General features: G+C 42.1%; 1 protein-coding gene across 1 annotated transcript in view; it reads right to left on the bottom strand.

The window, feature by feature from the left end:
* JAK1 (Janus kinase 1) overlaps positions 1–27,504 on the bottom strand; it is a 180,937-nt gene that overhangs the window by 38,411 nt on the left and 115,022 nt on the right. The window contains exons 9-15 of the mRNA XM_089687961.1: positions 24,647–24,804; positions 23,889–24,012; positions 20,704–20,893; positions 12,743–12,849; positions 11,063–11,212; positions 4,646–4,733; positions 1,372–1,499 (exon numbers count right to left, since the gene is read on the bottom strand). Of these exons, the coding sequence (XP_089544087.1) occupies positions 1,372–1,499; positions 4,646–4,733; positions 11,063–11,212; positions 12,743–12,849; positions 20,704–20,893; positions 23,889–24,012; positions 24,647–24,804 (945 nt within the window). The remainder of the gene's footprint in view (positions 1–1,371; positions 1,500–4,645; positions 4,734–11,062; positions 11,213–12,742; positions 12,850–20,703; positions 20,894–23,888; positions 24,013–24,646; positions 24,805–27,504) is intronic.

Raw genomic sequence — 27,504 nt, 5'->3', positions numbered from 1 at the left:
ATGTAAACATTGGAACACTATTCCTCATATGGACATCAAAGATGGAGCACTATTCCCCCCACTGCAGCCAACGATGGGGCACTATTCCTCCCATTAATACAAACAATGGTTGGTAACACTCCCAGCACACAGTTAACCCTTTGATCACCCCTCATGTTAAACCCTTCCTGCCCAGTGCCATTAGTACAGTGTCAGTGCTTTTTTTTTTTTTAGCACTGATCACTGTATTGGTGTCACTGGGGATGTCCGTGACACCAAGTCAGTTCCCCCCCCAGTGTCAGAATGTCCACCGCAGTCCCGCTATAAGTCGCTGATTGCCACCATTACTAATAAAAATGAAAAAAAAAATCCCAGTATATATATATATATATATATATACATATATATATATACACACACATATACATACACATATACATATATATATACATATACATACACACACACACACACACACACACACACACACACACACATTATATATACATACACACACACACCGCCATTTGTAAACGCTATAACTGTCACATGAACCAATTCATTTACACGTATTGGGATTTTTATTCTTTAGCAAAGACATGGAGCAGAATACATTTTGGCCGAAATTTATGACAAAATGTAATTTTTTTACTGGACATGTTTAATAGCAAAAAGTCAAAAATATATTTTTTTTGCAATTTTCGTTTTTTGGTTTTTTTTTTATAGCGCAAAAAATAAAAAAACACACAGGTTATCAAATACCACCAAAAGAAGGCTCAATTCATGGGAAAAAAGGACGTAAATTTCATCTAGGTGCAGCGTGCATGACCGCGCAATTGTCAGTTAAAATAACGCAGCGCCATAACGCAAAAAATGGCCTGGTCAGAAAGGTGGGGGGGGGGTTAAATCCTCAGGAGGGCAAGGGGTTAATTTATAGTGCTCTTCAAGGAAACCTAGATCTCCATTTGTAAGCACTATAACTTTCATGTAAACCAATTTAAACGTATTGGAATTTTTTTGGGAGCAAAGACATACATTTTGGCCTAAATTTATGATGACGTTTGATTTTTAAAAATTTTTTTTACTGGACAGCTTTAATATCAAAAAGTAAAAAATATTGTTATTTCTCTCAAAATTGTTGGTCTTTTTTTTTCATAGCACAAAAAATAAAAAAAAATGCACAGGTGATCAAATACCAGCAAAATAAAGCTGTTCATTGGAAAAAAGGACGTAAATTTAATTTGGGTGTCGCGTTGCATGACCGCGCAATTGTCAGTGAAAGTAACGCAGCGCCATAACGCAAAAAATGACCTGGTCAGGAAGAGGGGGGATCCTCTGGAGGGCGAGGGGTTACAAGGTAGAGCACCATAACATTGCTATCGTTTTACTCACCAAGTAGCTTAGGGCACTCGCCAACTGTTTGGCCACCTGAAACTTCCACGGCGTTGTGAGACAGTCGCTCCTGCGATGCATAAACAAATCCAGAGGACCAAAGTCCACGTATTCTTCCACCATGATGTCTAAAATAAAAGATGCCAATGTTTAGTTGTGTGCATGTTTTTTTAAATATATATTTTGAGTGTCATCAGTTCTATTCTGTTTCTGCATTTCCATTAACTATTATAGAAAAGCAAACACAATTAGAACAGCAATTTATGAATCAGATTATGGCTGCATACAGCTTACCAGGAATCAGACACAGATAGTAGATGTATATTTCTTCCATATGCAATTTCCTTTCTGATGAACGAACCATGGACACAGCAAACATCTGACAATAAAGACTCTCCAGATCCTTTCATCAATCATCCTCCCATAAGGTTGTATGTCCATGCAACCCATTTTATGTTATTTAGCTGTAAAATCCCCCCTTGTGCAGACATCCATAAACCCCGAGACGGCTGCTGGACGCCTCCAACTTTGATGTGATCCCAGCAGCCCGAAGCTGACTCAAGTGACCCTCTATAATATTCCCCTTAAATCCTCTCCTTGAAATAATGAATGTCTAATGTTGATTCACAATGCACAATCCTGATGTACGGATATTGCTCAGACTTCGAGGGCCCATTCAAACCTTGCTGTCCTGGTGCAGTGTGTTAAAAGGATAAGTTCCCGTTTTAGTAAAAAAAATAATAAATGCACAATTTTTTTTGCAGGGTAGCCGCCCTAGTGGTATGATTATGTCAGTATTTCTGTGCTCAAAGCGGTACTTTTTTTTGCATAGAAACATGTATTTTTTTTTATTGTAGGCCTGTAATTTTTAGGAATAACTCACTGAAATCTGTCCAAACAAGAGTGTAGTAAACATCCCGGGTATGATAACATTTGAAACACGAAATCATAAATTATAATTTAATAAATAATCATAAAAAATAATATAATAAATTTAATTCAATAATGTAATCAAACCAAAAACACTGAAATTTGAAATGGAGCGCCAAGTTCGCACATCGCTGAGCAAAGTCGCAGAATCGTTTTCAGTGTCTGATGAGGAATTTCCCCCACGAATCATTATCACTCAATTCTGCAAGTGGTTCTGATTTACTATAGCTGTTCTCTAGCTGATCTAAACCCGCTTTTGACCTAAAGGGACGCTTTTTGGACGCCATGGACATTTCTCAGTTTCCAGGCAGAAAGAACAGTAAAAATGCAGGCAGGGCGCAGGACAAAGCACTCGGGACAAAATGTATGTGAAATGGTTTGATACAGGAATGTTATACTATGTGATTTTAGTGAATTTAATGAATGTCACTTTTTCACATTTTAAAATTTCCCGCCAGTTCTGTCCCCCGTACGTCCCGACGCTCGCAGGGAACGGAACCCGGAAGACAGATGCCGGCATCGGCCGGAGGACATTACAGGGGACACTGCAGGGGGGACATCGCGGGAGCGCAGGACAAGGTAAGTGAAGAAGAGATCCCAGAGCAACGCCGCATGGTAAGCCCGAGTGCAGCTCGGGGTTACTGCTTGTGGTGCTAAAACTTTACCCCGAGCTACACTCGGGAATACCGCCAGGGGGGGGTTAAAAAAAAATGGGCATTTATTATTTTTGTCTGCAGGAGCCTGTATAAGCTTTGCACCAGCGACCAGCAGATTGCTGGTGCCATGCAGGTCTCCTGCAGATCCGTCAATATATCTGCCTACCTGTACGGGATGTATGAGCAAGCAGGTATACTGACACAGCGCCATGGTAGCTCATTGAGGAGTACAAGCTGACAGCTGCTATTGCTGTAGGGAGCTTGTAGTCTCTCATTCACTAAGGACTTTTTTTTTTTATATTTGACAGTATCGGGAGGGGAGAAGATCCCCCAGTAGCTGTTAAAGCAGGGTGCGGGGGCCCGTCTGGTCGGAACATGTTACACTCTGAATGTGGGTGTAACATGCTACGAAAGGTGAAGTTATCCTTTAGCCCGGGTTCACACTGATGCGGTGCGGAATTCGCACCGGTTTCTGCACCGCATTGTGATTGCACCCCGTTCATGCGAACCGCTGCAGGTGTGTATGCTAAGTTGCATGCATGTAAAAGTGCAGCGCTAATTAACAAAATTAAATAAATTGTAAATTGTAACAAATGAAAAACAACCACTGTGATGTGATTAAATCAGTCCCAGTGCCAAATGCCTAATCATGGGTGTCATTTGACCCCATTGTTGGTGTCATTGGGAGGAAATGCGCCCCTTCATTGGTGTCAATGGAGGGAATTATGCCCCATTGCTGGTATCAGTGGATGAAATCGTGCCCCACGGGCATGATAAAAGCAAGCAAAAAGGGCCACATCCGGCACCCAAATTAAATTTACGTCCTTTTTATTTCCCCATGAATTTAGCTTAGCGGTTATTTTTTGCGCTAAAAAAAAAAAAAAAGAAATTTGAGACAAGAGACAATTCTTTGTTGACTTTTTGCTATTGAACATGTCCAGAAAAAAAAAAAAAAAAAAAATGTCATAAGTTTAGGCCAAAATGTATTCTGCAACATGTCTTTGCTAAAAAATAAAAAAAAAATCCCAATACATGTAAATTAATTGGTTTACGTGAAAGTTATAGCAGTTATAAATGGCGGTATATATACTGGGATTTTTTTTCTGGCGGCGCTCAGCGACTTATAGCGGGACTGCGGCCGACATTCTGACATGGGGGGGGGGGGGAAACTGACTTGGTGTAACTGACAACAGGACAGCGATCAGTGCTAAAAAAAATGCACTGACACTGTACTAATGGCACTGGGCAGGAAGGGGTTAACGTGTGGTGATCAAAGGGTTAACTGTGTGCTGGGAGTGTTTTACTAGGGGGGCGGTGTCTGTGTGCTTCACTGCAAGCACATACTTTTGCATTGCATGTGGATTCCTCTCATCCACATGCAAAGCAGTGTGCCTAAGCTGTCAGGGAGGAAAACAGTTCTCCCCGTCGAAGATCCTCAGTAATCACCAGGAGCCGGCGAGTAATCACCAGCCAGGACCTGGTGACTGACAACCGTGGCCGCAAATGGCGGCACCGGTAGGGAACGTACGCACCCCCTACCCGGAACTGTAAAATCATGTATATATACACACGTGATTTTGCGCACCCGTGCCGCCCTGTAGCAGAATTTCTGCTATAGGGCGTCAGGAAGTGGTTAAAGCTGAGCTGACAGGTTCCCTGTAAGAAACAAATAGAAAGGTTTCACTTACTTTCTACATCTCGCACACATACGCCATGGAGCAGTACAATATGCTTGTGTGACACTTGCCTCATCATACTGGCCGTCTCAAAAAATGCCTGTCAGAGGAAGAGAGAGAAAAGTACTGAGATACAGAGCAAAACACTATGGCAGACCAACATGGCTGTGTACAGTTTATTTTTTTTTATTTTTAGCGTTAGTGTGTTGTTTATTTAAAATGCATCTACAGCCAAAATGTTTTCCTCCTGTTTTGGAGAGGAGAATGGCTAGGGCCCTTGTCAGGTTTTTACTGCTGACCCTGTCCCCATTTAGTAAATTCATCCTGGTAACCAGAACAGAAAGTGATGGGGAAATCCAACATTTTGAGTTGTCACTGGTACAGGAAAAGTGGGGAAAGCAATAATTCTGATTTAACTCATTAAAAAACACATACAACAGACCTACCTTTTTGATAGTACTTTTTTTTTAAATTAAGAACCATAATAAAAAGCAACACTTCACAATTCGTGTCCTTTGTGAGCAGATGTGACTATGCTGGAGAAACCAGATAATTCTTCTTGGAGAGGGGTCCCCAAACTGTGGCCCAAGGGCTAGATGTGGCCTCTTGCTTGCTTTTATCCGGCCCTTTGGGCATTATTCTCCCCACTGTCAGCAACAGCTGAGCATAGCTCCTGCCACTGACACAGATAATGGGGCACTATTCCTCTCATCGACACCCATGAAGGGACACTATTCCTCTCATCCACACCAATGAAGGGACACTATTCCTCTCATCCACACCAATGAAGGGACACTATTCCTCTCATCCACACCAATGAAGGGACACTATTCCTCTCATCCACACCAATGAAGGGACACTATTTCTCTCATCGACACCCATGAAGGGACACTATTCCTCTCATGGACACCCATGAAGGGACACTATTCCTCTCATGGACACCAATGAAGGGACACTATTCCTCTCATGGACACCCATGAAGGGACACTATTCCTCTCATCCACACCAATGAAGGGACACTATTCCTCTCATCCACACCCATGAAGGGACACTATTCCTCTCATCCACACCCATGAAGGGACACTATTCCTCTCATGGACACCAATAAAGGGCCACTATTCCCCTCATCGACACCAATGAAGGGACACTATTCCTCTCATCGACACCAATGAAGGGACACTATTCCTCTCATCGACACCAATGAAGGGACACTATTCCTCTCATCCACACCAATGAAGGGACACTATTCCTCTCATCCACACCAATGAAGGGACACTATTCCTCTCATCCACACCCATGAAGGGACACTGAATAAATGTAAACCCTCCTCCTTTACACCCCCCAAAAAGTCATACTTCCTCCCTAGAAAGTGTAGTACTATATATAACCTTTTTGTGATATATTACAATAAATAAACTAAATGAAAACAAAGTGTTCAATAAAGATCACAAAAGTCCAAAAAACCAAAAGTGTCCAAAAAATACAAACAATGTCCAAAAAGTCCCAAATTTTCAAACTTTTTCATCAAATAAAAGGATTGCCTCCTATTCCATCCAGTAAGAACCTCAAAATAAAAAAAATACAAAATCTAGTGCATTACCATAATAAACTAAAGTAATCACCCAGTGCAACTCTCAATTTAGTGCAAATATATATACATTTATATAATAAATGAATAAATTATTCAAAAAATTTTTCATATAGTGCACATAATCACACAAATCAAACTGTGAACACTCAGTGGTCACTGCAACTCTGTGCACACCATCAACCAGCACACAATACTACTAAATACTATTACCCTCTGTGAGTATTGAGAAGCTTATCAATATTATGGAACAGAAATCCTCCATACTCTCTTCAAAGGCATTTTTCCAAGGTCCTCAGAAAGATAAGAGTGGTCTCAGGACTGATATTCAATGCATAGGGATAGATTTAATAATCACTTACATTTAAAACATAGACATTTCAGCTCCAGACATGGCTCTAAGCAAGTTCCACCAAACAATGTAGAAAACCATGTGTGGATAACCGACAAAATGGCCACGGCGACACTTCCGGTCTGTGTGCGTGCGTCTTGATGTCGCTCCTCTAACGCGTTTCAGCACTTCCGGACTTCGTCTGTCCACCCCTCAGGACTGCACACAGGAGCTCTTCTGCCGGAGTCTTCTGTCTTCCTTGGAAAGCCAAAGTCCTGAAGGGACACTATTCCTCTCATCCACACCCATGAAGGGACACTATTCCTCTCATCCACACCCATGAAGGGACACTATTCCTCTCATCCACACCAATGAAGGGACACTATTCCTCTCATCCACACCCATGAAGGGACACTATTCCTCTCTTCCACACCAATGAAGGGACACTATTCCTCTCATCCACACCAATGAAGGGACACTATTCCTCTCATCCACACCAATGAAGGGACACTATTCCTCTCTTCCACACCAATGAAGGGACACTATTCCTCTCATCGACACCCATGAAGGGACACTATTCCTCTCATCGACTCCCATGAAGGGACACGATTCCTCTCATCGACACCAATGAAGGGACACGATTCCTCTCATCGACACCAATGAAGGGACACTATTCCTCTCATCGACGCCAATGAAGGGACACTATTCCTCTCATCCACACCAATGAAGGGACACTATTCCTCTCATCCACACCAATGAAGGGACACTATTCCTCTCATGGACACCAATGAAGAGACACTATTCCTCTCATGGACACCAATGAAGGGACACTATTCCTCTCATCCACACCAATGAAGGGACACTGTTCCTCTCATCCACACCAATGAAGGGACACTATTCCTCTCATCCACACCAATGAAGGGACACTATTCCTCTCATCCACACCAATGAAGGGACACTATTCCTCTCATCCACACCAATGAAGGGACACTATTCCTCTCATCCACACCAATGAAGGGACACTATTCCTCTCATCCACACCAATGAAGGGACACTATTCCTCTCATCCACACCAATGAAGGGACACTATTCCTCTCATCCACACCAATGAAGGGACACTATTCCTCTCATCCACACCAATGAAGGGACACTATTCCTCTCATCCACACCAATGAAGGGACACTATTCCTCTCATGGACACCCATGAAGGGACACTATTCCTCTCATGGACACCCATGAAGGGACACTATTCCTCTCATGGACACCCATGAAGGGACACTATTCCTCTCATGGACACCCATGAAGGGACACTATTCCTCTCATGGACACCCATGAAGGGACACTATTCCTCTCATGGACACCCATGAAGGGACACTATTCCTCTCATGGACACCCATGAAGGGACACTATTCCTCTCATGGACACCCATGAAGGGACACTATTCCTCTCATGGACACCCATGAAGGGACACTATTCCTCTCATGGACAACAATTAAGGGACACTATTCCTCTCATCCACACCAATGAAGGGACACTATTCCTCTCATGGACAACAATGAAGGGACACTATTCCTCTCATGGACAACAATGAAGGGACACTATTCCTCTCATGGACAACAATGAAGGGACACTATTCCTCTCATGGAAAACAATGAAGGGACACTATTCCTCTCATGGACAACAATGAAGGGACACTATTCCTCTCATGGACAACAATGAAGGGACACTATTCCTCTCATCCACACCAATGAAGGGACACTATTCCTCTCATCCACACCAATGAAGGGACACTATTCCTCTCATCCACACCAATGAAGGGACACTATTCCTCTCATCCACACCAATGAAGGGACACTATTCCTCTCATGGACAACAATGAAGGGACACTATTCCTCTCATCCACACCAATGAAGGGACACTATTCCTCTCATCCACACCAATGAAGGGACACTATTCCTCTCATCCACAACAATGAAGGGACACTATTCCTCTCATCCACAACAATGAAGGGACACTATTCCTCTCATCCACAACAATGAAGGGACACTATTCCTCTCATCCACAACAATGAAGGGACACTATTCCTCTCATCCACAACAATGAAGGGACACTATTCCTCTCATCCACAACAATGAAGGGACACTATTCCTCTCATGGACAACAATGAAGAGACACTATTCCTCTCATCCACACCCATGAAGGGACACTATTCCTCTCATGGACAACAATGAAGGGAAACTATTCCTCTCATCGACACCAATGAAGGGACACTATTCCTCTCATGGACAACAATGAAGGGAAACTATTCCTCTCATCGACACCAATGAAGGGACACTATTCCTCTCATCCACACCAATGAAGGGACACTATTCCTCTCATCCACACCAATGAAGGGACACTATTCCTCTCATGGACAACAATGAAGGGACACTATTCCTCTCATGGACACCAATGAAGGGACACTATTCCTCTCATGGACACCAATGAAGGGACACTATTCCTCTCATCCACACCAATGAAGGGACACTATTCCTCTCATTGACACCAATGATGGGACACCATTTCTCCCTCCAATACTAACTATGGGGTACTATTACTTCTCCTAATACCAGTCATGGGGCATTGTTTACTTCATGGGCATTTCTCTACTCCCACCGGCCACAGTGTCGCCCCCCTGAAGTCTGATGCGCCATAAACTGGCCGTTTGTTTAGAAAGTTAGGAGACCCCTGTTCTAGGAGGACAGCGAATGCGATTACTAATCCAGCTCAGATCATGTGTGTATGTACATGCATGCCTGCTGGAGCTACCTGAAGTCTGGCGATGATGGACGATGGCAAACATTTCAAAATTGTCTAACTTTATGCATTAAGAGTTTGCGTAACTCTGACACTCTCACTGCTTGAAACACAACTTTGCAAACAGACATAGAAGGGGTTCAGCATACCATTTTACCATCCCATGTGCACATATTTTTACATTTCATCAACAAATTTCATTACGGTTTACTTAACCCCACTGGTGCCGACGTCACACAAATATGCAGCCTCACAGAACTGGGCTTTTTTCCATGGGGCTGCATATTTGCGTATCTGCCTTTGTGCTGGTTGTGCGCTGCGCACCATGCTCGCAGCACAAAGACCGGGTTTGTCATTGGAAGCCCCAGGTCCCATACTAACGATCGGGAACCAGAACTTCAAATTCCAGGTCACCTGATCACTGCCTTGGCTATCACAGTGATCAGTCACTTTGAAGCCCATCCCCGTTTTTTTTTCTCTCTGAATGGAGAGAAAAATACATTGCAGCTCTCTCTCCTTGCAGAAAGAAAAAAAAAAAAAACAACAGTGTGTAATAAAAAAAAGGAATAAATATTAAAAAATAAAATAAAAAATAAAGAAAAAAATAATATCTAGATCAAGGTTTGATCTAGGTCAGTGCCAGGGTTAGTGTTTGGGTCAAGATCAGGATTTTTTTTTTCAAATTTGTATCAGTGTGTTTTAGGTAGGACAAAAAAAAAAAAAGCAAAATGCGCACTATTGTTTCTGGGCTGTACTACAGCTACAAAGAACAAATATACACATGTGGTATCGCTGCGATCGTCAGGAGCTGGAAAATTTATTTTGGGTTGTTCTTTGGTGGTAGGTTTTGGTAGCAACAAGAAATACAGCTAAATTTAAAAGAAAAATATTTTTTTCTTTTACTATTTTGGGCGATATCCATTACCATTTACCACCAAATGAAAGCCCAATTTGTCCTGGGGGGAAAAATAAAAAAATAAAAAAAGTATAATTCACCTGGATGTACAAAGTAGTTGTGATGATATGTACGGTTTTACGAACACATGTCAACATTGCTAAATTTTACTTAAGCATCAAGATTTGTTTTCAGCCCATATCCATTATATAACTACAGCGTGTGTGTGTGTGTATATATATATATATATATATATATATATATATATATATATATATATATATATATACACACATACATATATATATATATATATATATATATATATATATATATATATATATATATATATATATATATATATATACACATATATATATATATACACACACATACACACATATATATATATATATATATCTATGTACAGTTTCTTCTGTTGTCTTTAATATGGTGTAGTCTACTGCCTTTTTTAAGAAATTGTATTAATAAATAGTGAATTTCATTTCCGCTGTCTACATTCTTGGTGCATACTAAAAGTCCCAGGACATTAATTTACCTTTTCGATACGACTCTATAGGGATGTGGCACCCTGAAACAACTATGATTCTAATTAAAACTATCAATTATGTACCAGAGAGGTCAGTATAATATTTCTTCTTTTGCAGATAACAGCTTCGGGCATTTATTTTTTCTTTTCGTGGCAACTCAGTCCCTAAATCTTAGAACGGAACTTTAGTGAATGGATTTGGAATATTATCAGAAGAGCAGGAAAATAATAGCTTTTTGGAAAAGGACAGAGAAGGTGGTGAAACATACCAGTGAAATATCCCTGTGGCTGGGGTCCAACACTTTCAGGATGACTTTAATCTCCTTCTCTGAAGTACTCATTTCACTGTCATTGTCGTCCTTGTAGACTAGTCTTCCCTCGTAGATCTGGGTTCTGGTCCCCCGGCCCATGTGGTCCAGCTGTAGGTAAACAAGCAAGCTTTTGAGCGCCTTACACATTTATTCAATGATGTACATGAATTAATCTGAAATATTTTGCACTGAAACACATACACGGGGTATATACCGCTACAGTAATGCACCACTGCAAACCAGGTACCCAGAATCAACTGATCGCTGGTGCTGGGAACACGAAGCCATGGATACACTACTCTGACCACCTGAGGATTTTTTCTGGTTCAGTAGTTTTTTTTCTTATTGTTGCAGCAAAAAGATATAGTTGTTGTGTCCACAGGGCAGGAAATTAAGGAAATCTCCCCAATGGCACACAAATAGCAAAAATTACAATGTCAGTGGGTTACGTTAACCAAAATTTTAAAAAAAAACTGTTTTGGCTTTAGTTTGCTAGGGGGGAGACTTCTTTCGCCTCCTGATTTTTGAATGGGTGTGTATTCACCGCCTCATTTATTAGATGCAGACTCTGGAAGCGGGATATTGCAGCTCAAACGTGCAAGCTCTTCACTGGCTGCCCAATGGTTGCAGAGATAGGATACAAAAGAAGATGGTAGTGGTGGTGAGCAGCGTGGACCTGAGGTGGGCAGAAGGGCAAACTAAAAGGTAAGTCACTCCTTTGAGCTACTATGAATGAACCAGGGTTGTTCTAATGAAGCAATAACATTGCTTCATTGTAAATCTTCTTGACAATGCAGACAATGTTCTGTCAGAAGCAGAAGGATCTGTTCCTATGTAAATAGGAAGGATCTGCTCCTAAGTAAATGTGGCTAGAGAGCTGCAGGGTAGGAAGAGGCTGGGTATACTACACAGGTCAAAAGTGTTTAAATACAACTGATTTGGGCATGTGTAGCATGTCCAATGTCCATAACTAGTTGAATCAACTCAGCAGACTTCATCCAATTATTCTAGGCTACTACATTATGCTGCTCCTTATTGGATAGTTCTAAACAAAAAAAAAAAAAGGGAGAAGCAACTAAATCTTCTCCACAACTTTATCCCTGACCTGTCTGGTGTGTTCCTTGGCCTTCATGATGCGGTTTGTTCACGAATGTTCTCCAACAAATCTCAGAGGGCTGTATTTATACTGAGATTAATTGACACACAGGTGGACTCTATTTACCAATTAGGTGACTTCTGAAGGCAGTTGATTCCACTAGATTTTAGTTAGGGGTTTCAGAGTAAAGGGGGCTGAAAACAAATGCAGATCACACTTCTCAGATGTTTATTTTTAAAAACATTTTGAAAAACAATTTAACATTTCACAATTATGTGCCACTTTGTGTTGGTCTATCGCATAAAATCCCAATAAAAAACATTTACGTTTTTGGTTGTAACATGGCATAATGTGGAAAATTTCAAGGGGGTATGAATACTTTTTCTTTTACAAAGAATTTTATTATAGAATAGATAGGATCAAAAAATCAGTCAAAAAAAAAAAAACAACATACGCGGGTATGAATACTTTTTCAAGGCACTGTAAATACAAGAAATCTCAATTGAGAAACTATTTCCAAAGTAACCAAACCCCATACTCACTTGTACAATCTCATCCTTCAGTATTCTATGGAAACTCAACTGGCTGATATGGTAGACGGGTTGCCAGTCCAAGGCCATCTTTGTCGCAATTAGGAGATTTGAAATTTCTGCAGAAGGACAAAGCCGTTATATGCAATACTGAATTTTATTCACTAACCGCCTCCACTTCATTTCACAAGTAATCTCAAACTGGGAGCTGCCTTTACAGGTTAATTACAGGCTGAAGTACCTAACATTTAGACCTGTATGTACAGTGGTCAGCATAAATGAGTCCACCCCAACAGATTGGTCGGAAAACCTTTACTTTCCTTTCAGAATCCACATTTTTTATGGGACACTATACCACAAAATACTCTGGCCATACATGGGTTGAATTCCAAAAGAATTTTCTTTCAAAATTTTTTGCAAAAATTTTCGTTCGAATTTCGCACTGTTAGTGGGTTATAGAAACGGACAGTTTTCAAGCGGCCATCGAATCTGAGTAATCGACATATTGGAGATATTTTTAAAAAATCAATTTCGAATCAATGATGGGAGAATCGTGCGAGAAATAAACGAAAAAGAAATAAGTGCGAGCTGTGACCCGGAAAGAAAAGAAAATTCTTGCCCACAAAAATTCTTTTCTGTAGCAACATGAGGTGAAATTGAAGGCTTGGTTGGATGAATTTCTAAATCAATGGTGGCGCCATCGGAATACAAAAAATACTAAATTTCTGATTTTCTAAAGAAAATTTGTTCAGAATTCGACCCATGTATGGCCTGCATTAGAAGCAAAAGTTAAATTTTAGACAACAAAATGCTAACACGAATTTTCCTACAGGTGAGTCTAATTATTCATTAAACAGGCTTCCAGCAGACAGTTCATTATAAAAGCGTTACTTAAAGAAAACCCCTCCCATTTCATGCTGTCAGCAATGGCACCACATGGAAGAGAAATGTCACAAGGCCTAATAAAGAAAATAATTTCTTTACACAAGAAAGGTGAAGGCTACAAGAAGATCAGCAAAGCTTTAGTTATTAGTCAGAATACTATAGCATATGTGATGGAAAAATTTAACAAAGATGGAACTGCAACCATCTCACAGAGATGTCCAGGCCGTCAGCGGAAGTTAACACTTCAACAGCGTCTTCTGATGAGAAGGGTTGAAGAAAATTGCCATGCAAGTTCATTGCAGTTAGCTAAAGAAGTAGAAATCTAAACTGGGGTGATTGTTTCCCGTGACACAATACGGTGTACACTGCAGAGGAATGGCATGCATGGGGGTCATCCACGAAGGAAGCCTCTCCTAAAGGCCATGCACCAAAAAGCTCACCTAGAATTTGCCTGGTCCCATGCTGAAAAAGAAGAAGACTACTGGGACTCTGTACTCTGGAGTGATGAGACCAAGATAAATGGTTTTGGAACTGATGGCTTCAAAACTGTATGACATCGCAAAGGTGAAGATTAATAAGAAAACCGCATGGTGCCTACTGTGAAACATGGTGGTGGCAGTGTCCTTCTGTGGGGCTGCATGAGTGCTGCTGGTGTTGGGGAGCTTTATTTCATTGATGGCGTCATGAATTCACAGATGTACTGCTCTATATTGAAAGAGAAGATGCTCCCATCACTCCGTGCCCCCGTTTGTCATGCACTTTTCCAACATGACAATAATCCAAAGCACATATCTAAGACCACTGCTGCATTTCTGAAGAAGAACAGAGTGACAGCGATTCAGTGGCCAAGTCTGTCTCCTGATCTGAACCCAATCCAACACCTATGAGGAATTCTGAAGAGACAAATTGAGCATCTCCATCCAGCATCCAGGCTCTAAAAGAGGTCGTTCTTGAAGAAAGGAAAAAGATCGATGTTGCAATATGTCACCAAATTGGTCATTCCATGTCTAGAAGACTTGGTGCTGTCCTTACAAATCATGGAGGTCATACAAAATACTAGGAGGAGTTTTTGTAGTGCGGTGGATTCATTTTTGCATCAACTAATTTGAGTAAAACTGAAGATTTTGTATATTATTAACCTTACTTTCATGTAATGAGATAAACATGTTCTATAAATCAGTTTTGTCAAAATTTTGGATACTGTTCTTGTATTCATTAAGATATTGATTCAAATCTTACTTTTCAAAAAAGGGGTGTACTCATTTATGCTGAGCACTGTATACTACGTGGCTAAAAGTCTAAATAACGGACCGTCACACCTATACCAACTTGATTAAAATCCCATTCCAAAACCACAGTCATTTATATGGAGTTGACCTCCCTCCTTTGTGGATATACCAGAAGAGTGGGGCTCTTCTGGGAAAGCCTTCCATGAAATGTTTGCATGCCCATAAGAATTTGTATCTATACAGCCAAAACAGCATTCCACAAATTATCGCCACAAATTTGCAAAACGCACAAGCGTCTAAAATATCCTTGTATGTTGTTGCATTAACAGCACCTTTTATTGGAAACACCCGGAATCAATCATTTGGAGGAGTATCCACAAACCTTTGGACTAATAGTATTTATAGTGTTCGGATGTATCTTCTAGAACTGCCAAAATGCACATTTCTCCTCTACGGCAACATAACCCTGTACAGGAAATTCAATATATCTCAACCCCTACTCATGTATCTGGCTCAATACCGCTGCCAAATGTTTGCAGAGGCCTAGAGATAAGGCTGCAGGTCATCTCAACAAATCATTACAGCTTTAGTGATCTAGTGCAAATGTCTAAAGAGTTGCCAGGGTTTTGAAAAGAGACACTGGGACTGATCATGCAAGTGTTGTAGGCAGATTCTCTCACTTTGTGCTCACTTTGAGCAAATGCATTGGAATGGCCTTCAATATGAACTACAAAACAGAAACCGGGATGAACCTGAAATTTATTTTACTAAATCTTTGTCAGGCATACAATGGAGGTGGAAGGCATGGATTTTTGATGCGTCTCAGCCTGTTCTATGAGATTCTGCGTCATGTGTGACCTAAGACCAGAGTTTCTCAACCAGGGTTCCTCCAGAGGTTGCTAGGGGTTCTTTGAGGAACAAGCAATTTTTGCCTCTCAGATAATTTCCCACCGACATCATTGATCTTCTTAGCTATCTGTAAGGGGGTAATTCTTCCCAATGACCACAAGTGTAAGGGGGTAATTCTTCCCAATGACCACAGGTGTAAGGGGGTAATTCTTCCCAATGACCACAAGTGTAAGGGGGTAATTCTTCCCAATGACCACAAGTGTAAGGGGGTAATTCTTCCCAATGACCACAAGTGTAAGGGGGTAATTCTTCCCAATGACCACAAGTGTAAGGGGGTAATTCTTCCCAATGACCACAAGTGTAAGGGGGTAATTCTTCCCAATGACCACAAGTGTAAGGGGGTAATTCTTCCCAATGACCACAAGTGTAAGGGGGTAATTCTTCCCAATGACCACAAGTGTAAGGGGGTAATTCTTCCCAATGACCACAAGTGTAAGGGGGTAATTCTTCCCAATGACCACAAGTGTAAGGGGGTAATTCTTCCCAATGACCACAAGTGTAAGGGGGTAATTCTTCCCAATGACCACAAGTGTAATTGGGTAATTCTTCCCAAGGACCAAACTAATGTATCATGAGTTGTAGATATAGCAATTTTTAGCAGGGGTTCCCTGAGATCTAAACATTGTTTCGAGGGTTCCCATGTTGAAAAGGTTGAGAAAGGTTGATTAGACCAAGTCCCAGGCGCCAGGTCACAATGGCGACTAGAAGTCGCCTCCCACAGGACTTCCCCGGGAAGTCGCCTCCCACAGGACTTCCCCGGGAAGTCGCCTCCCACAGGACTTCCCCAGGAAAACTCTCTGCATGCCACTCTACCGCTTGCGAGTCTGGAATGCTGCGCCACAAACGCTAACATAATGGCACTCAAACCACAATGCATGTGGATGGCATCTATGCGAACCACCTCAATAGGAACACAAAATATCTAGCCTGTTATGCAAATCTGCGAGTTTCAAAAGGAATCCAGAATCGCATATGTGTGAACCAGGGCGGTTCCATTCACACCTGAAAGTTCTGGGATCGCAACAGAATTGCGGTGATCGCAAAACACAGGTTCAGGTGCCATTATTTTCAGTGGCACCTAAAACTTGGTGTAGTTTTGCTGTGATTGTCGCATGGCAAATCCTGTGAAGTCCCGGATGCTGACAATTCACATTATGCTACAAAAAAAAAAAAAAAAAAACAAACAAACAACTGGCTCCTAACTTTTTTACCTGGCTCCTAGATTCAAAGCAAATTTGTCAAGTCCTGCCTAATGCAGGCTAAAGAAAAATAAATAAAAAAATCGGCCAATTTTTGCACCGTTAATGGGTTAATTGGTTGGCCGTTTTTCGGGGTTTTGGCACTTTTTTTTTTTTTTTAAATCGGTGAAGTTGGAAAAAAATCGTCCGATTTTGCTGATCGGCCAATTTTCCCGGCAATGATGGGCAAATCGGCCGATCTTTTTACTGATAAAAAATCTGCGCATGAGCCGTTGCCTGCAAGAAGAAAAAGGAAGAAAAAGAAGGAAAAAGAAAGAAAAAAGAAAAAGGAAAAAGAAAGAAGAAAGAAATAGAAAGAAAAAGAATTCCAGTCCGCTATTATATTTGACATGAAAAAGTCTTGCGGTTGCAATAATGTATCTATTTGTATCTGAATAAAAACATCTGTATCCGAAATGAATACAAATAGATACATTGTTGCAACCGCAATAGTTTTTCATGTCAAATATAATAGCGGCGCTCTCTGCAAGGGACAGAAGTAATTAAATGCCAGCTGTAGATGGGACAAAATTGGACGATTTTTTTTAACGTTGGTGGTAACGTTGGCCTATTGAACGACCGAATTTTCGTTTTTTTTTTTTTTTTTTTAAACGGCCGGTTTTCGACCCGTCTATGGCCTGCATTAGACAGTATGCCTGTCTGAACTATCAATGACTAACAGGGACAAATATGAGATGAGGGAAGAATAGTTTACTCCCTGGGTTGCTTATTCACATGTGCCACCTTTCCTGTGCATGTAAACATGCTTATCATGCACTATTGGGCATTCTGAATGTATGCATGACATAACTATTCTCTGAATCTATCATTTTTCCTTCATGTTCCATGGAAAAAAAAAATCTCAAAATTACACATTTGATAAGCGCACAGCTGTAATGTCTGTCAACACCACACTTTCCTGAATATGTATAGATCTGATAGGGTCCTTAACCTCCTCTGCCTTTGACAGCTACCAGCCGACACTTTGGGGTTAATTTACTAAAACTGGAGAGTGCAAAATCTGGTGCAGCTGTGCATGGTTGCCAATTCACTTCTAACGTCACCTTGTTCAATTAAGCTTTGGCAAAAAAAAACCTGGAAGCTGATTGGTTTCTGTGCAGAGCTGTACCAGATTTTGCACCACTTTTAGTAAATCAACCCCTGTGTGTGGCGGATAACTGCCAGACCCATCTGTCACTGCGAACTCTGATCCCAGTGATACTGAAGTCAATTTTGAAAAAACTGCCAACAGGCAGGTTTTTTGTTTTGTTTTGTTTTTTAAACAAGAGACCTTCCTGTCCTAAATGTGTCTGTTGGACTGTCAGCGGTAATTGTCTTCTATTAATGTGGAGGGATGACAAGTGTATATTTATAAAATGTATTTTCCCGCAGCAACTAGTCCAACAGTTCTTTTTTAGAGAGATGCATTTATTCAGCCCAGAAACAAATCATAAAACAGAGGTACAGACAAGACAGATGACAAGATACTTAGAGTATTCATGAAATCATCAGAAACCTTCAAAGGACCCACTTTCTCCTGTCACAACTCAACCAAAAGAACCTTCCCTAATATGCACATTCTCCCAATTCAGTACAATGACAAGCACTCTGATTGGCCACTTTTATTAGCCCCTTTGATCTTCTGGGTGATGGGCTTTTGGGCTTGGACAGATGCAGTCATAAATTCTAATAAAAGTTGTCTAGATATTTCCTAAACTGCATTCTTTTACCATTAATTAGATAAACAAGAATGCTATTTACCATAATTAGCACCCCCTTTTCATGTTATTAGATAGTAGATGATGGCTAAGTCCTTTCAAGTCTGACTGAGCAATCTGCATTTTATCACCCTTGCAAGTTTGCAAATTACCTCCTTTGAAATGTTGGCCAATGAGATATTGCATAAAATCAACATAGCAAAGAGTCTTTGGCTATCCTTTTGTTGTGCAAAATACATCTAGCCCAGTCATATGCTGGCCTGGTCAATAACGTGAGAACACAAATATCTCTCTCTCTCTCTCTGTATCTACCTCTCTGTATCTACCTCTCTGTATCTACCTCTCTGTATCTACCTCTCTGTATCTACCTCTCTGTATCTACCTCTCTGTATCTACCTCTCTGTATCTACCTCTCTGTATCTACCTCTCTGTATCTATATATCTATATCTAGATATCTCTATCTATAGATCTATCTCAATATCTACAATATCCTACAGTAATGTGGTCTGAGCTGCACATGTGTAGCTCAGACTACATTGAAGGCACCCGGTCTGTGCTATGGTGATGTGCCTTACGTGCAAATACGAGGGAGTGACGTTATGGCAGCCAGGCCATTCAACAAAGAACCTGGAAGGAAGACCGGGTGAAGATGGAATTGTTGGGTTCAGCAGGAACAGCGTCAGCGCAGCACTGGGGGGCTCTGTTCAGCATGTAATTCTGCCATAATGTGGTAGGATGTGGTATACTAGTACATTATAGCAAAAACCTGCAGGGGGTACATTTTTAAATTTTTTTTTTTGGCAAACTTTAAGATCACTTTAACAATTTGGCACCAATAAGGCTGCATGCGCATGGACGTTTTGACACACTGCGAATTCCAGCAGCATGAATCTGATTCCTATGGCTGGGATTGACAACTGTGTTCGGATAGCTGTGACTGATGAGCGTGTACAATACAATGACAGGCTGTTGTCAGCTGCAGCTAGTTGTGAGTGTTGGCACAGCCAGCAATTACCTTCAGTGATCGTGGCTGGATACACTTTGTTGATTTGCACCGTGGCTAAATGCATGTGAATGCAGCCTAATGCCCCGTACACACGATACGAAATTTGGGCTAAAAATTTAGCGGGACCACTGATCGAACGATTTTCTCTTCGTTGATGAGCAGGATGTTTTAACCGATAACGATATTGTGAAAGAAAAAATCTGGTTCAACAACAGTGAAAAATATTGTTGTTCCGCACACAAACAACCAATTTTCTATGCGGTGGTATGACGGTCGTACGAAAAAAATCTATCAAGCGCTATCAGGCTTGAGCGGAAACAGAAGATGTTTATGTCCAAGGAATCTTCGTAAACACGAACGATAAATCCAAAATGTTAAAAGTAGATCGGCCTAATGAGATGATAAAACCAGAATTCTGCAGATTATATTTTATGTATCACTATTTATGTATATAGGTCATGTAATAAACGATATTATACTCATTGCTGGTAATCGTTGTGTATATCGATCGTTCTGGCCGGAAGGGCGTGGCTACAAGGTCACACGCACACCGCATCACTTCCACTTGTACGGAAGACGTCAACACTAAGTATTGCCCGAATGATTTTTTTAGATTGTTTAATGTGGGCCATGATTTCGACCAACGAACAAACGCCTCTCTCGTCGGCTGACCGATCGGACGATTTTCTAATCGTGTATTCCCACCTTAAGACTTGTTACCGATCATGTGATCACTAGGTTAGCCATAAATAAAAAGCTTCATTCAGCACACACCACTGAAGCATTTAGATAGCATTATGTCTCTGTTTAATGCTGTAACTGTGTCACACTTACATTATTAAAAAAATGGACTCTCAACACACTAATACAATGAATTTCTTTTACAGGTCCTATTAAAATCAATGTATTTTTCCTTTGTGTTTTTTTGCTTCTAAAAATGGGGTAAAAAGGCATAGAATCTAGTGTGAACAAGCCCTCATTGCTTACCTCTAGGCTTGGGAAGACAGCACCTCTTTAAAGTGAAGCTGACATCATCCGTTCTCAGCACCTGGCCCTTTAAGTGCTCCATGAGTTGTTTAAGGGTCTCAAAAGTACGGTCTGATCCCAGCAAACAGTACGACTTGTCCTTCACTTCGATCTGAAAGTTCTTGTACTGCTTCAGAGTCTTGGATTCATACTAAAAGAAAGAAGAGAAGAACGTTCACCATTTGTTAATAGGAAAGCAGTACTTTGTTTTGCTCCATGATACATGGTTGAATGCAGCTTCCATTTGATATATGCAGCGATAACTTGCCTTACCTTCAATAGTCCGACATCCTTTACTGGCTTCTTCCAGGTTCTGGGCTGTCAGGTGTCAGTTCTGCACATGAGCAGTAATCCCACCATACAGGCACTGTGCCGGAATGTAAACGGAGCTGAACCTACACAGCTAAGGGCTCATGTACCACTGCAGCTCCTAAACGGACGTTCATGAGCTGTTCAGCGTTTTTTTTCAGCAGCCCCTGAACTCTCTCTAATGTTTTCCTATGTGCCCATGCACACTATGTAGTTTACAGTCGTTTACACGTAGTTGAGTTTACAGTCGTTTTTTTGAATGCACCAAATTTGCATTCAGGAGTAAATTTTACCGGCGTTTCAAATGCCAAATGCTTGTAAACGCCGTTAACCGCATTTACAAGCGTTTGCTTTTAGAAGTGTTTTTGTAACTGTTCCATATCCACATGCTGTCCAGAGCCTTTTTTCATCATCAGAAAGCGTTTTCCATGTATTCAAATGGACCCGGTACACCAGCGCAGTCAGTTCCAGGTTTCGCATGAAGGAAACAATGGTAGAACGCGCCGCATTATGCTCATGATGGGATCTATAGTGAATACAACCAGAAAAGACAGGTCATCTCAACACATACTGCTCTCTCTGCTTCTGTTCCATTTTCCTCAAAATGTCTGAAATAGTCAATTATTTACTATTTATCAGTGCATTCTGGGCATTTGGGAAGATCTCCTTAGGTTAGCTTTTAAAAACGCTTTTATACGCAAACGCACATAAATGCGGTATGCAAACGCACCTAAACCGACATTTTTTTACCTACGTTTTCCAGCAGTCAGTTTCCATCGTTCAGAAGAGTTTTCCAAACGCCCCGTGTACATGAGCCCTAATGCAGGCCATGGACGGGTCGTACGAAAAATCGCCCGCACGAAAAATCGGCCGATATTCACGCCGTTAGTGGGGCAATACCATCGGCCATTTTTTGCGGATCTTCTCGTATACTATTATCAGTCATGCTGGAAAATCCACAAAAAACGGCCATTTTTCGTGGACATTGGCGGCAGCATCGCTGCCAACAACGACCGATTTTTCGTTTATCAGCAGAAAATTCAGCCGATGAATGGCCCGTCTATGGCCTGCCTAAGTGTGCATACCAAAGCAGACTGCAAGCAGACAGGTAGGTTTCCTTTATTACGCGCCCAAACAAAATCCAGCGTTAGCCAGTAAGATTAGTAAATACAGTGTCAAAAAATCCAAAATTAGATATATGCGTTGCTGCTAGCAACTGTCATTTGTTTCCACATCAATAATATATAATACCAGAAAGTGCTGCACAACCAAAAGATCAAATAAATCTATAAAAATACAATCATACTAAATAAATATATGAGCAGAAACATTATTATACAAAATATTGACCATAATAAAATAATAATGAAATCGTAAAATCCACAGAAAATGTGACAACGTAACCCGCTGAAAAAATATAAGTGAAAACCAAGTCCCTGAAGTCCTTTAAAAACGACTCTTGATGAGAATAAACTCAAAACAAATCCAGTGTCCATATATTTGTGTAATAAGTGTGCGCAAATCAGAAAATATCCACGTGCTGCACCACCGCGTGCCTTCACCTTTCAATGCTGCCGCTTCCCTCCAATAGTGACCCACACTGAAGGTAAAGCCAATATGAACTTTCCCAATACTATGGGTTATAATCATTCCACTCTTCACCAGCAACACCAACAGTCCTTTCAGCCACTCAGCATCTCAGGGAGCAGCCAGTTCAAAAGAGGAATGGGAATAGAAAAACTACCATAGTGTAATATCTCAAGGTATATAAAATGTATTGACCAATAAAAAAAAAAACAAAAACACAAACACATTGAACTACGCCAGTGCACAGGAATAATCACCTGTTTCATTAACATATATTACTCCCTTAAGGATTAACATCCATCTGTAATAAAAGCAAGAAAAATGGCCAAACTGGGACTTCCAGCGTGATGACGTCACGGAGCCCCGCCCCTGACATTTCATTACAAGATGCAGGACTTCCTCACAGGAAGTGCATGAGGGGAAAGCCTCGCTCTTCTCACTGGATAAAGCAGCAGCAGAGGGAGCCATTAGCTTTATTGACGGATACAAAAAACAAATACTACACAAACACATTGAACTACGCCAGTGCACAGGAATAATCAGCTGTTTCATTAACATATATTACTCCCTTAAGGATAAACGTCCATCTGTAATAAAAGCAAGCAAAATGGCCAAACTCGGACATCCGGCGTGATGACGTCACTCAGCCCCGTCCCTGACATTTCATCACAGGAAGTGCATGAGGGCAACGTCTCATACTTTTCACTGGACAAAGCAGCAGCAGAGGGAGCCATTAGCTCCTGCTGTTGTCAATCACAGCCAGTGAGCACAGAGCAAGGGGCGGGGCTGAGCTGAGGCTGTGTGTGTCAATGGACAGAGGGGAGGAGCCAGTACTATCAGCAGGGGGATCAAGAAGAGTAGGATTGGGGCTGCTCTGTGCAAAACCATTGAACAGAGCATGTATGTATAACATTGGTTATTTTAGAAGAAAAAAAAAAAAAAGGTTTACAATAACTTTAAAGCTGGCTGTAAACAAGTCATTTTTGGTTCAGATTCCTCCATCCAAACAAGTGAGGTAGATGGGAGGAATCTACACATCAGGACATTGTATTCTGTGCGTCTCGTCCCTATCAGAATACACGGATCAGTGGCTGCAGCCACTGGCTGGCAAAGGTTTCCCAATTTATTTGATTGGCTTCTGATGGAACAGAGAAGGCCACACACTGATCAAAATTCATTCAGACCCTGCTGATCCATCTACGGCCAGCTTGGAAAGGAAATATCGCCTACCTTACATCGTCACTTCATACCTTAGATATTTTGGAACAGGCCACAGTCATTAGGATGTGATTGAAGTCAGTGCAGCTCCACCTGAGGACATACATCCCTTCCTCATTGCCTTCGTGTCGCAGCTTGTTCACAGCGTACTCCGTGCTGCAAGAGATACAAAATAAAATCGCATACAATACTGGAACAAACCCGAACATGACAGTATATACATTCAAAAAGTGCAAAAAAAATGTCATCCACCTGGAGAAATATACATAAAAGCAGAGTTGTGGAGTAAATCACACTGACCAGCCAAAATCAAAGATGGCCGTCGGACCTTTGTGAGGCTCCGGCGGCGTGACGTCACGGCGTACGGCTCCTCCTTAATTATCACATGGAATGTTTTTTCACCTGAGCACAGGATCTTAATATATATACACATACACACATGATCCCCGATGATCCCTGCAGGATGGATCGGATCTGCGGATTAGGCATAACGGATCGGATTCTGATCCATCATGCTCCCCAATCTGCAGATCCGATCCATCCTGCAGGGATCATCGGCTTGCTTTACAACTTTTCGTGGAGCGGGTCTGGTGTCACCCCGTATAGGTTGTATGCCGACAGTCCCCGCAGAATGGATCGGATCTGCGGATTGGGGAGCATAATGGATCGGACTCCGATCCATTATGCTCAATCCACGGATCCAATCCATTATGCGGGGATCGTCGGAAGGGGTGTCACCAAGTGTTATTGCACCGAGTGACACCAACCCTAGGGACACCCCTGAACTTACCAAACAGGTCCATGACAGCCGTTCATTATGTTCTGGACTATTAATGGTGGGGCGACATCAGTGCACAGATAGTGATGGGCATCTGCAGTCAGCCTGAAGTAGCCATCGATGAGAGCGGTGAATGAGAGTGCAACATCTGGAGAGGAGAGTTTCAGCTCCTAGAAAACATTGACGTGGATTTATCAATAACTTGTGTGTAAAAATTCTGAAATGTCAAAGAACAGAACAGCAGCATGATAAATAATCATCTTTTAAAATTAAAGTGGTTGTAAAGGAAAAAAAGTATTTTTTTTTTATTCTGAATTCTCTGCATTTAAGTAAGAAACGTGTTCTGCTGCCCTCCTGTTATACTTTCAGGGGTTGGACAAAAAATATGGAAACATTTGCAGGTGTGAAAATGACAAAATTTTTCACACTGAAAGCAGAAGTGATGTAAAGTTCTTTTCCTTCCGCTATGTGATGAGACACCTAGCTAACAGATAGGAAGCCTTACTTTTTGGTCATTCACTGCGAGTGCTGCTAGTGATACAGAGTCATGGGCTCGTTTTCCATCTCCAGCATCTCTGCAAGCACTGAAACGATTTTTGCATGAAGAGTGCCATCAGATTTAATTCTCCACCATCCAAGACTTATATTGGTCAATTCCCAGGAGAATTGGGCAGCACAGTGACTAAACAGTTAGCACTTCCGCCTGGCAGTACTAGGGTCGTTGGTTCAAATCCCAACCACGGCACCAGCTGCCTGGAGTTTGCATGTTCTCACTGTGTGGGTTTCCTCTGAATACTCCGGTTTCCTCCCATACTTCAAAGACATGCTGGTAGGTTAATTGGCTCCTGTCTAAATTGTCCCTAGTATGTGTATGTATGAATGTGAGTTAGGGACCTTAGATTGTACGCCCCTTGAGGGTTAGGGACTGATGTGAATGTAATTATATACACACACACACACACACTATGCTATATAAGTACCTGTAATAAATACAGGCCATCTTGGCTGCCAAAGGCGGTCCAACACCATATTGGGCAACTTTTTTTTATTATTGGTGTCTCCATAATTTTGTCCAACCTTGTACCTGAGCCCGATCTCAATTCAGCACTGTGCACGAGAACAGCAGCTCTCTTTGCTCTCACTGGACATTGGCTCCTGCTGCAGTCTGTGAGGAGAGCATGGGAGGGGGGCCAAGCAGTGCTGTGTGCGCCAAAAGGACACACAGCTTGGCTTGGGATTCAGCCCACATGACTGCCCCCATAGCAAGCCACTTGCTATGGGGGAGGGCACCCAGAAGGGGGGAGGATCCAGGAGTGCTGGTGACCCCAGAAGAGGAAAATCAGGGCTGATTTGTACAAAAACATTACACAGAGCAGGTAAGTCGAACATGTTTATTAAAAAAAAACAAAAAAAAAAAAACACAAAATTCTCTCCATCCAGTTCTGAGAGGTACAGGAAGAATTGGTAGTGAGGGAATCCTGATTTTTCTCTGCTGTATTTAACCACTAGCCTACCGGGCACTTATACCCCCTTCCTGCCTACAGGGCACTTCTACCCCCTTTCCTGCCTACAGGGCACTTATACCCCCTTTCCTGCCTACCGGGCACTTATACCCCCTTCCTGCCTACCGGGCACTTCTACCCCCTTTCCTGCCTACCGGGCACTTCTACCCCCTTTCTTGCCTACCGGGCACTTATACCCCCTTTCCTGCCTACCGGGCACTTATACCCCCTTCCTGCCTACCGGGCACTTCTACCCCCTTTCCTGCCTACCGGGCACTTCTACCCCCTTTCTTGCCTACCGGGCACTTATACCCCCTTTCCTGCCTACCGGGCACTTCTACCCCCTTTCCTGCCTACCGGGCACTTCTACCCCCTTTCCTGCCTACCGGGCACTTCTACCCCCTTTCCTGCCTACAGGGCACTTATACCCCCTTTCCTGCCTACCGGGCACTTCTACCCCCTTTCCTGCCTACCGGGCACTTCTACCCCCTTTCCTGCCTACCGGGCACTTCTACCCCCTTTCCTGCCTACCGGGCACTTCTACCCCCTTCCTGCCTACAGGGCACTTATACCCCCTTCCTGCCTACAGGGCACTTATACCCCCTTCCTGCCTACAGGGCACTTATACCCCCTTCCTGCCTGCCGGGCACTTACACCCCCTTCCTGCCTGCCGGGCACTTCTACCCCCTTCCTGCCTACCGGGCACGTACACCCCCTTCCTGCCCAGGCCAATTTCCAGCTTTCAGCACTGTCACACTTTGAACGACAATTGCGCGGTCATGCAACACTGTACCTATATGAAATTTTTATCATTTTTTTGTGACAGAGCTTTCTTTTGGTGGTATTTAATCACCTCGGGGGGTTTTATTTTTTTTTAAACAAACAAAAAACCACTGAAAATTTTGAAAAAAAAAAAAAAGAGTTTTTTCTTAGTTTTTGTTATACAATTTTGTAAATAAGTGATTTTTCTCCTTCACTGATGTGCGCTAATGAGGCTGCAGTGATGGGCACTGATAGGTGGCACTGATGAGGAGGCGCTGGTAGGTTGCACTGATGGGCATTGACAGGCATCACTGATGGGCACTGAGAGGCAGCACTGATACATGACACTGATATAGGACACTCATAGGCGGCACTGACTGGCACTGATAGGCAGCACTGACTGGCACTGATGCGCACTAATAGGTGGCACTGCTTGGCAGCACTGACTGGCACTGATGGGTGACACTGAAAGGCAGCTCAGATGGGCACTAATATGTGGCATTGATGTGCACTGGTATGCACTGATATGTGGCACTGATGGGCACTGGCACATGGCACTGATGGGCACTAACAGGTGGCACTTCTTGGGCCCCACTGATCATCAGG

Source organism: Staurois parvus, unplaced genomic scaffold (assembly GCF_062004578.1).
Source record: "Staurois parvus isolate SC_StPar_1 unplaced genomic scaffold, SC_StPar_1.0 ptg000441l, whole genome shotgun sequence".
NCBI lineage: Eukaryota > Metazoa > Chordata > Amphibia > Anura > Ranidae > Staurois > Staurois parvus.
The sequence above is the reverse complement of the archived record's forward strand: the minus strand, read 5'-3'. Positions and strand labels throughout refer to the sequence as shown.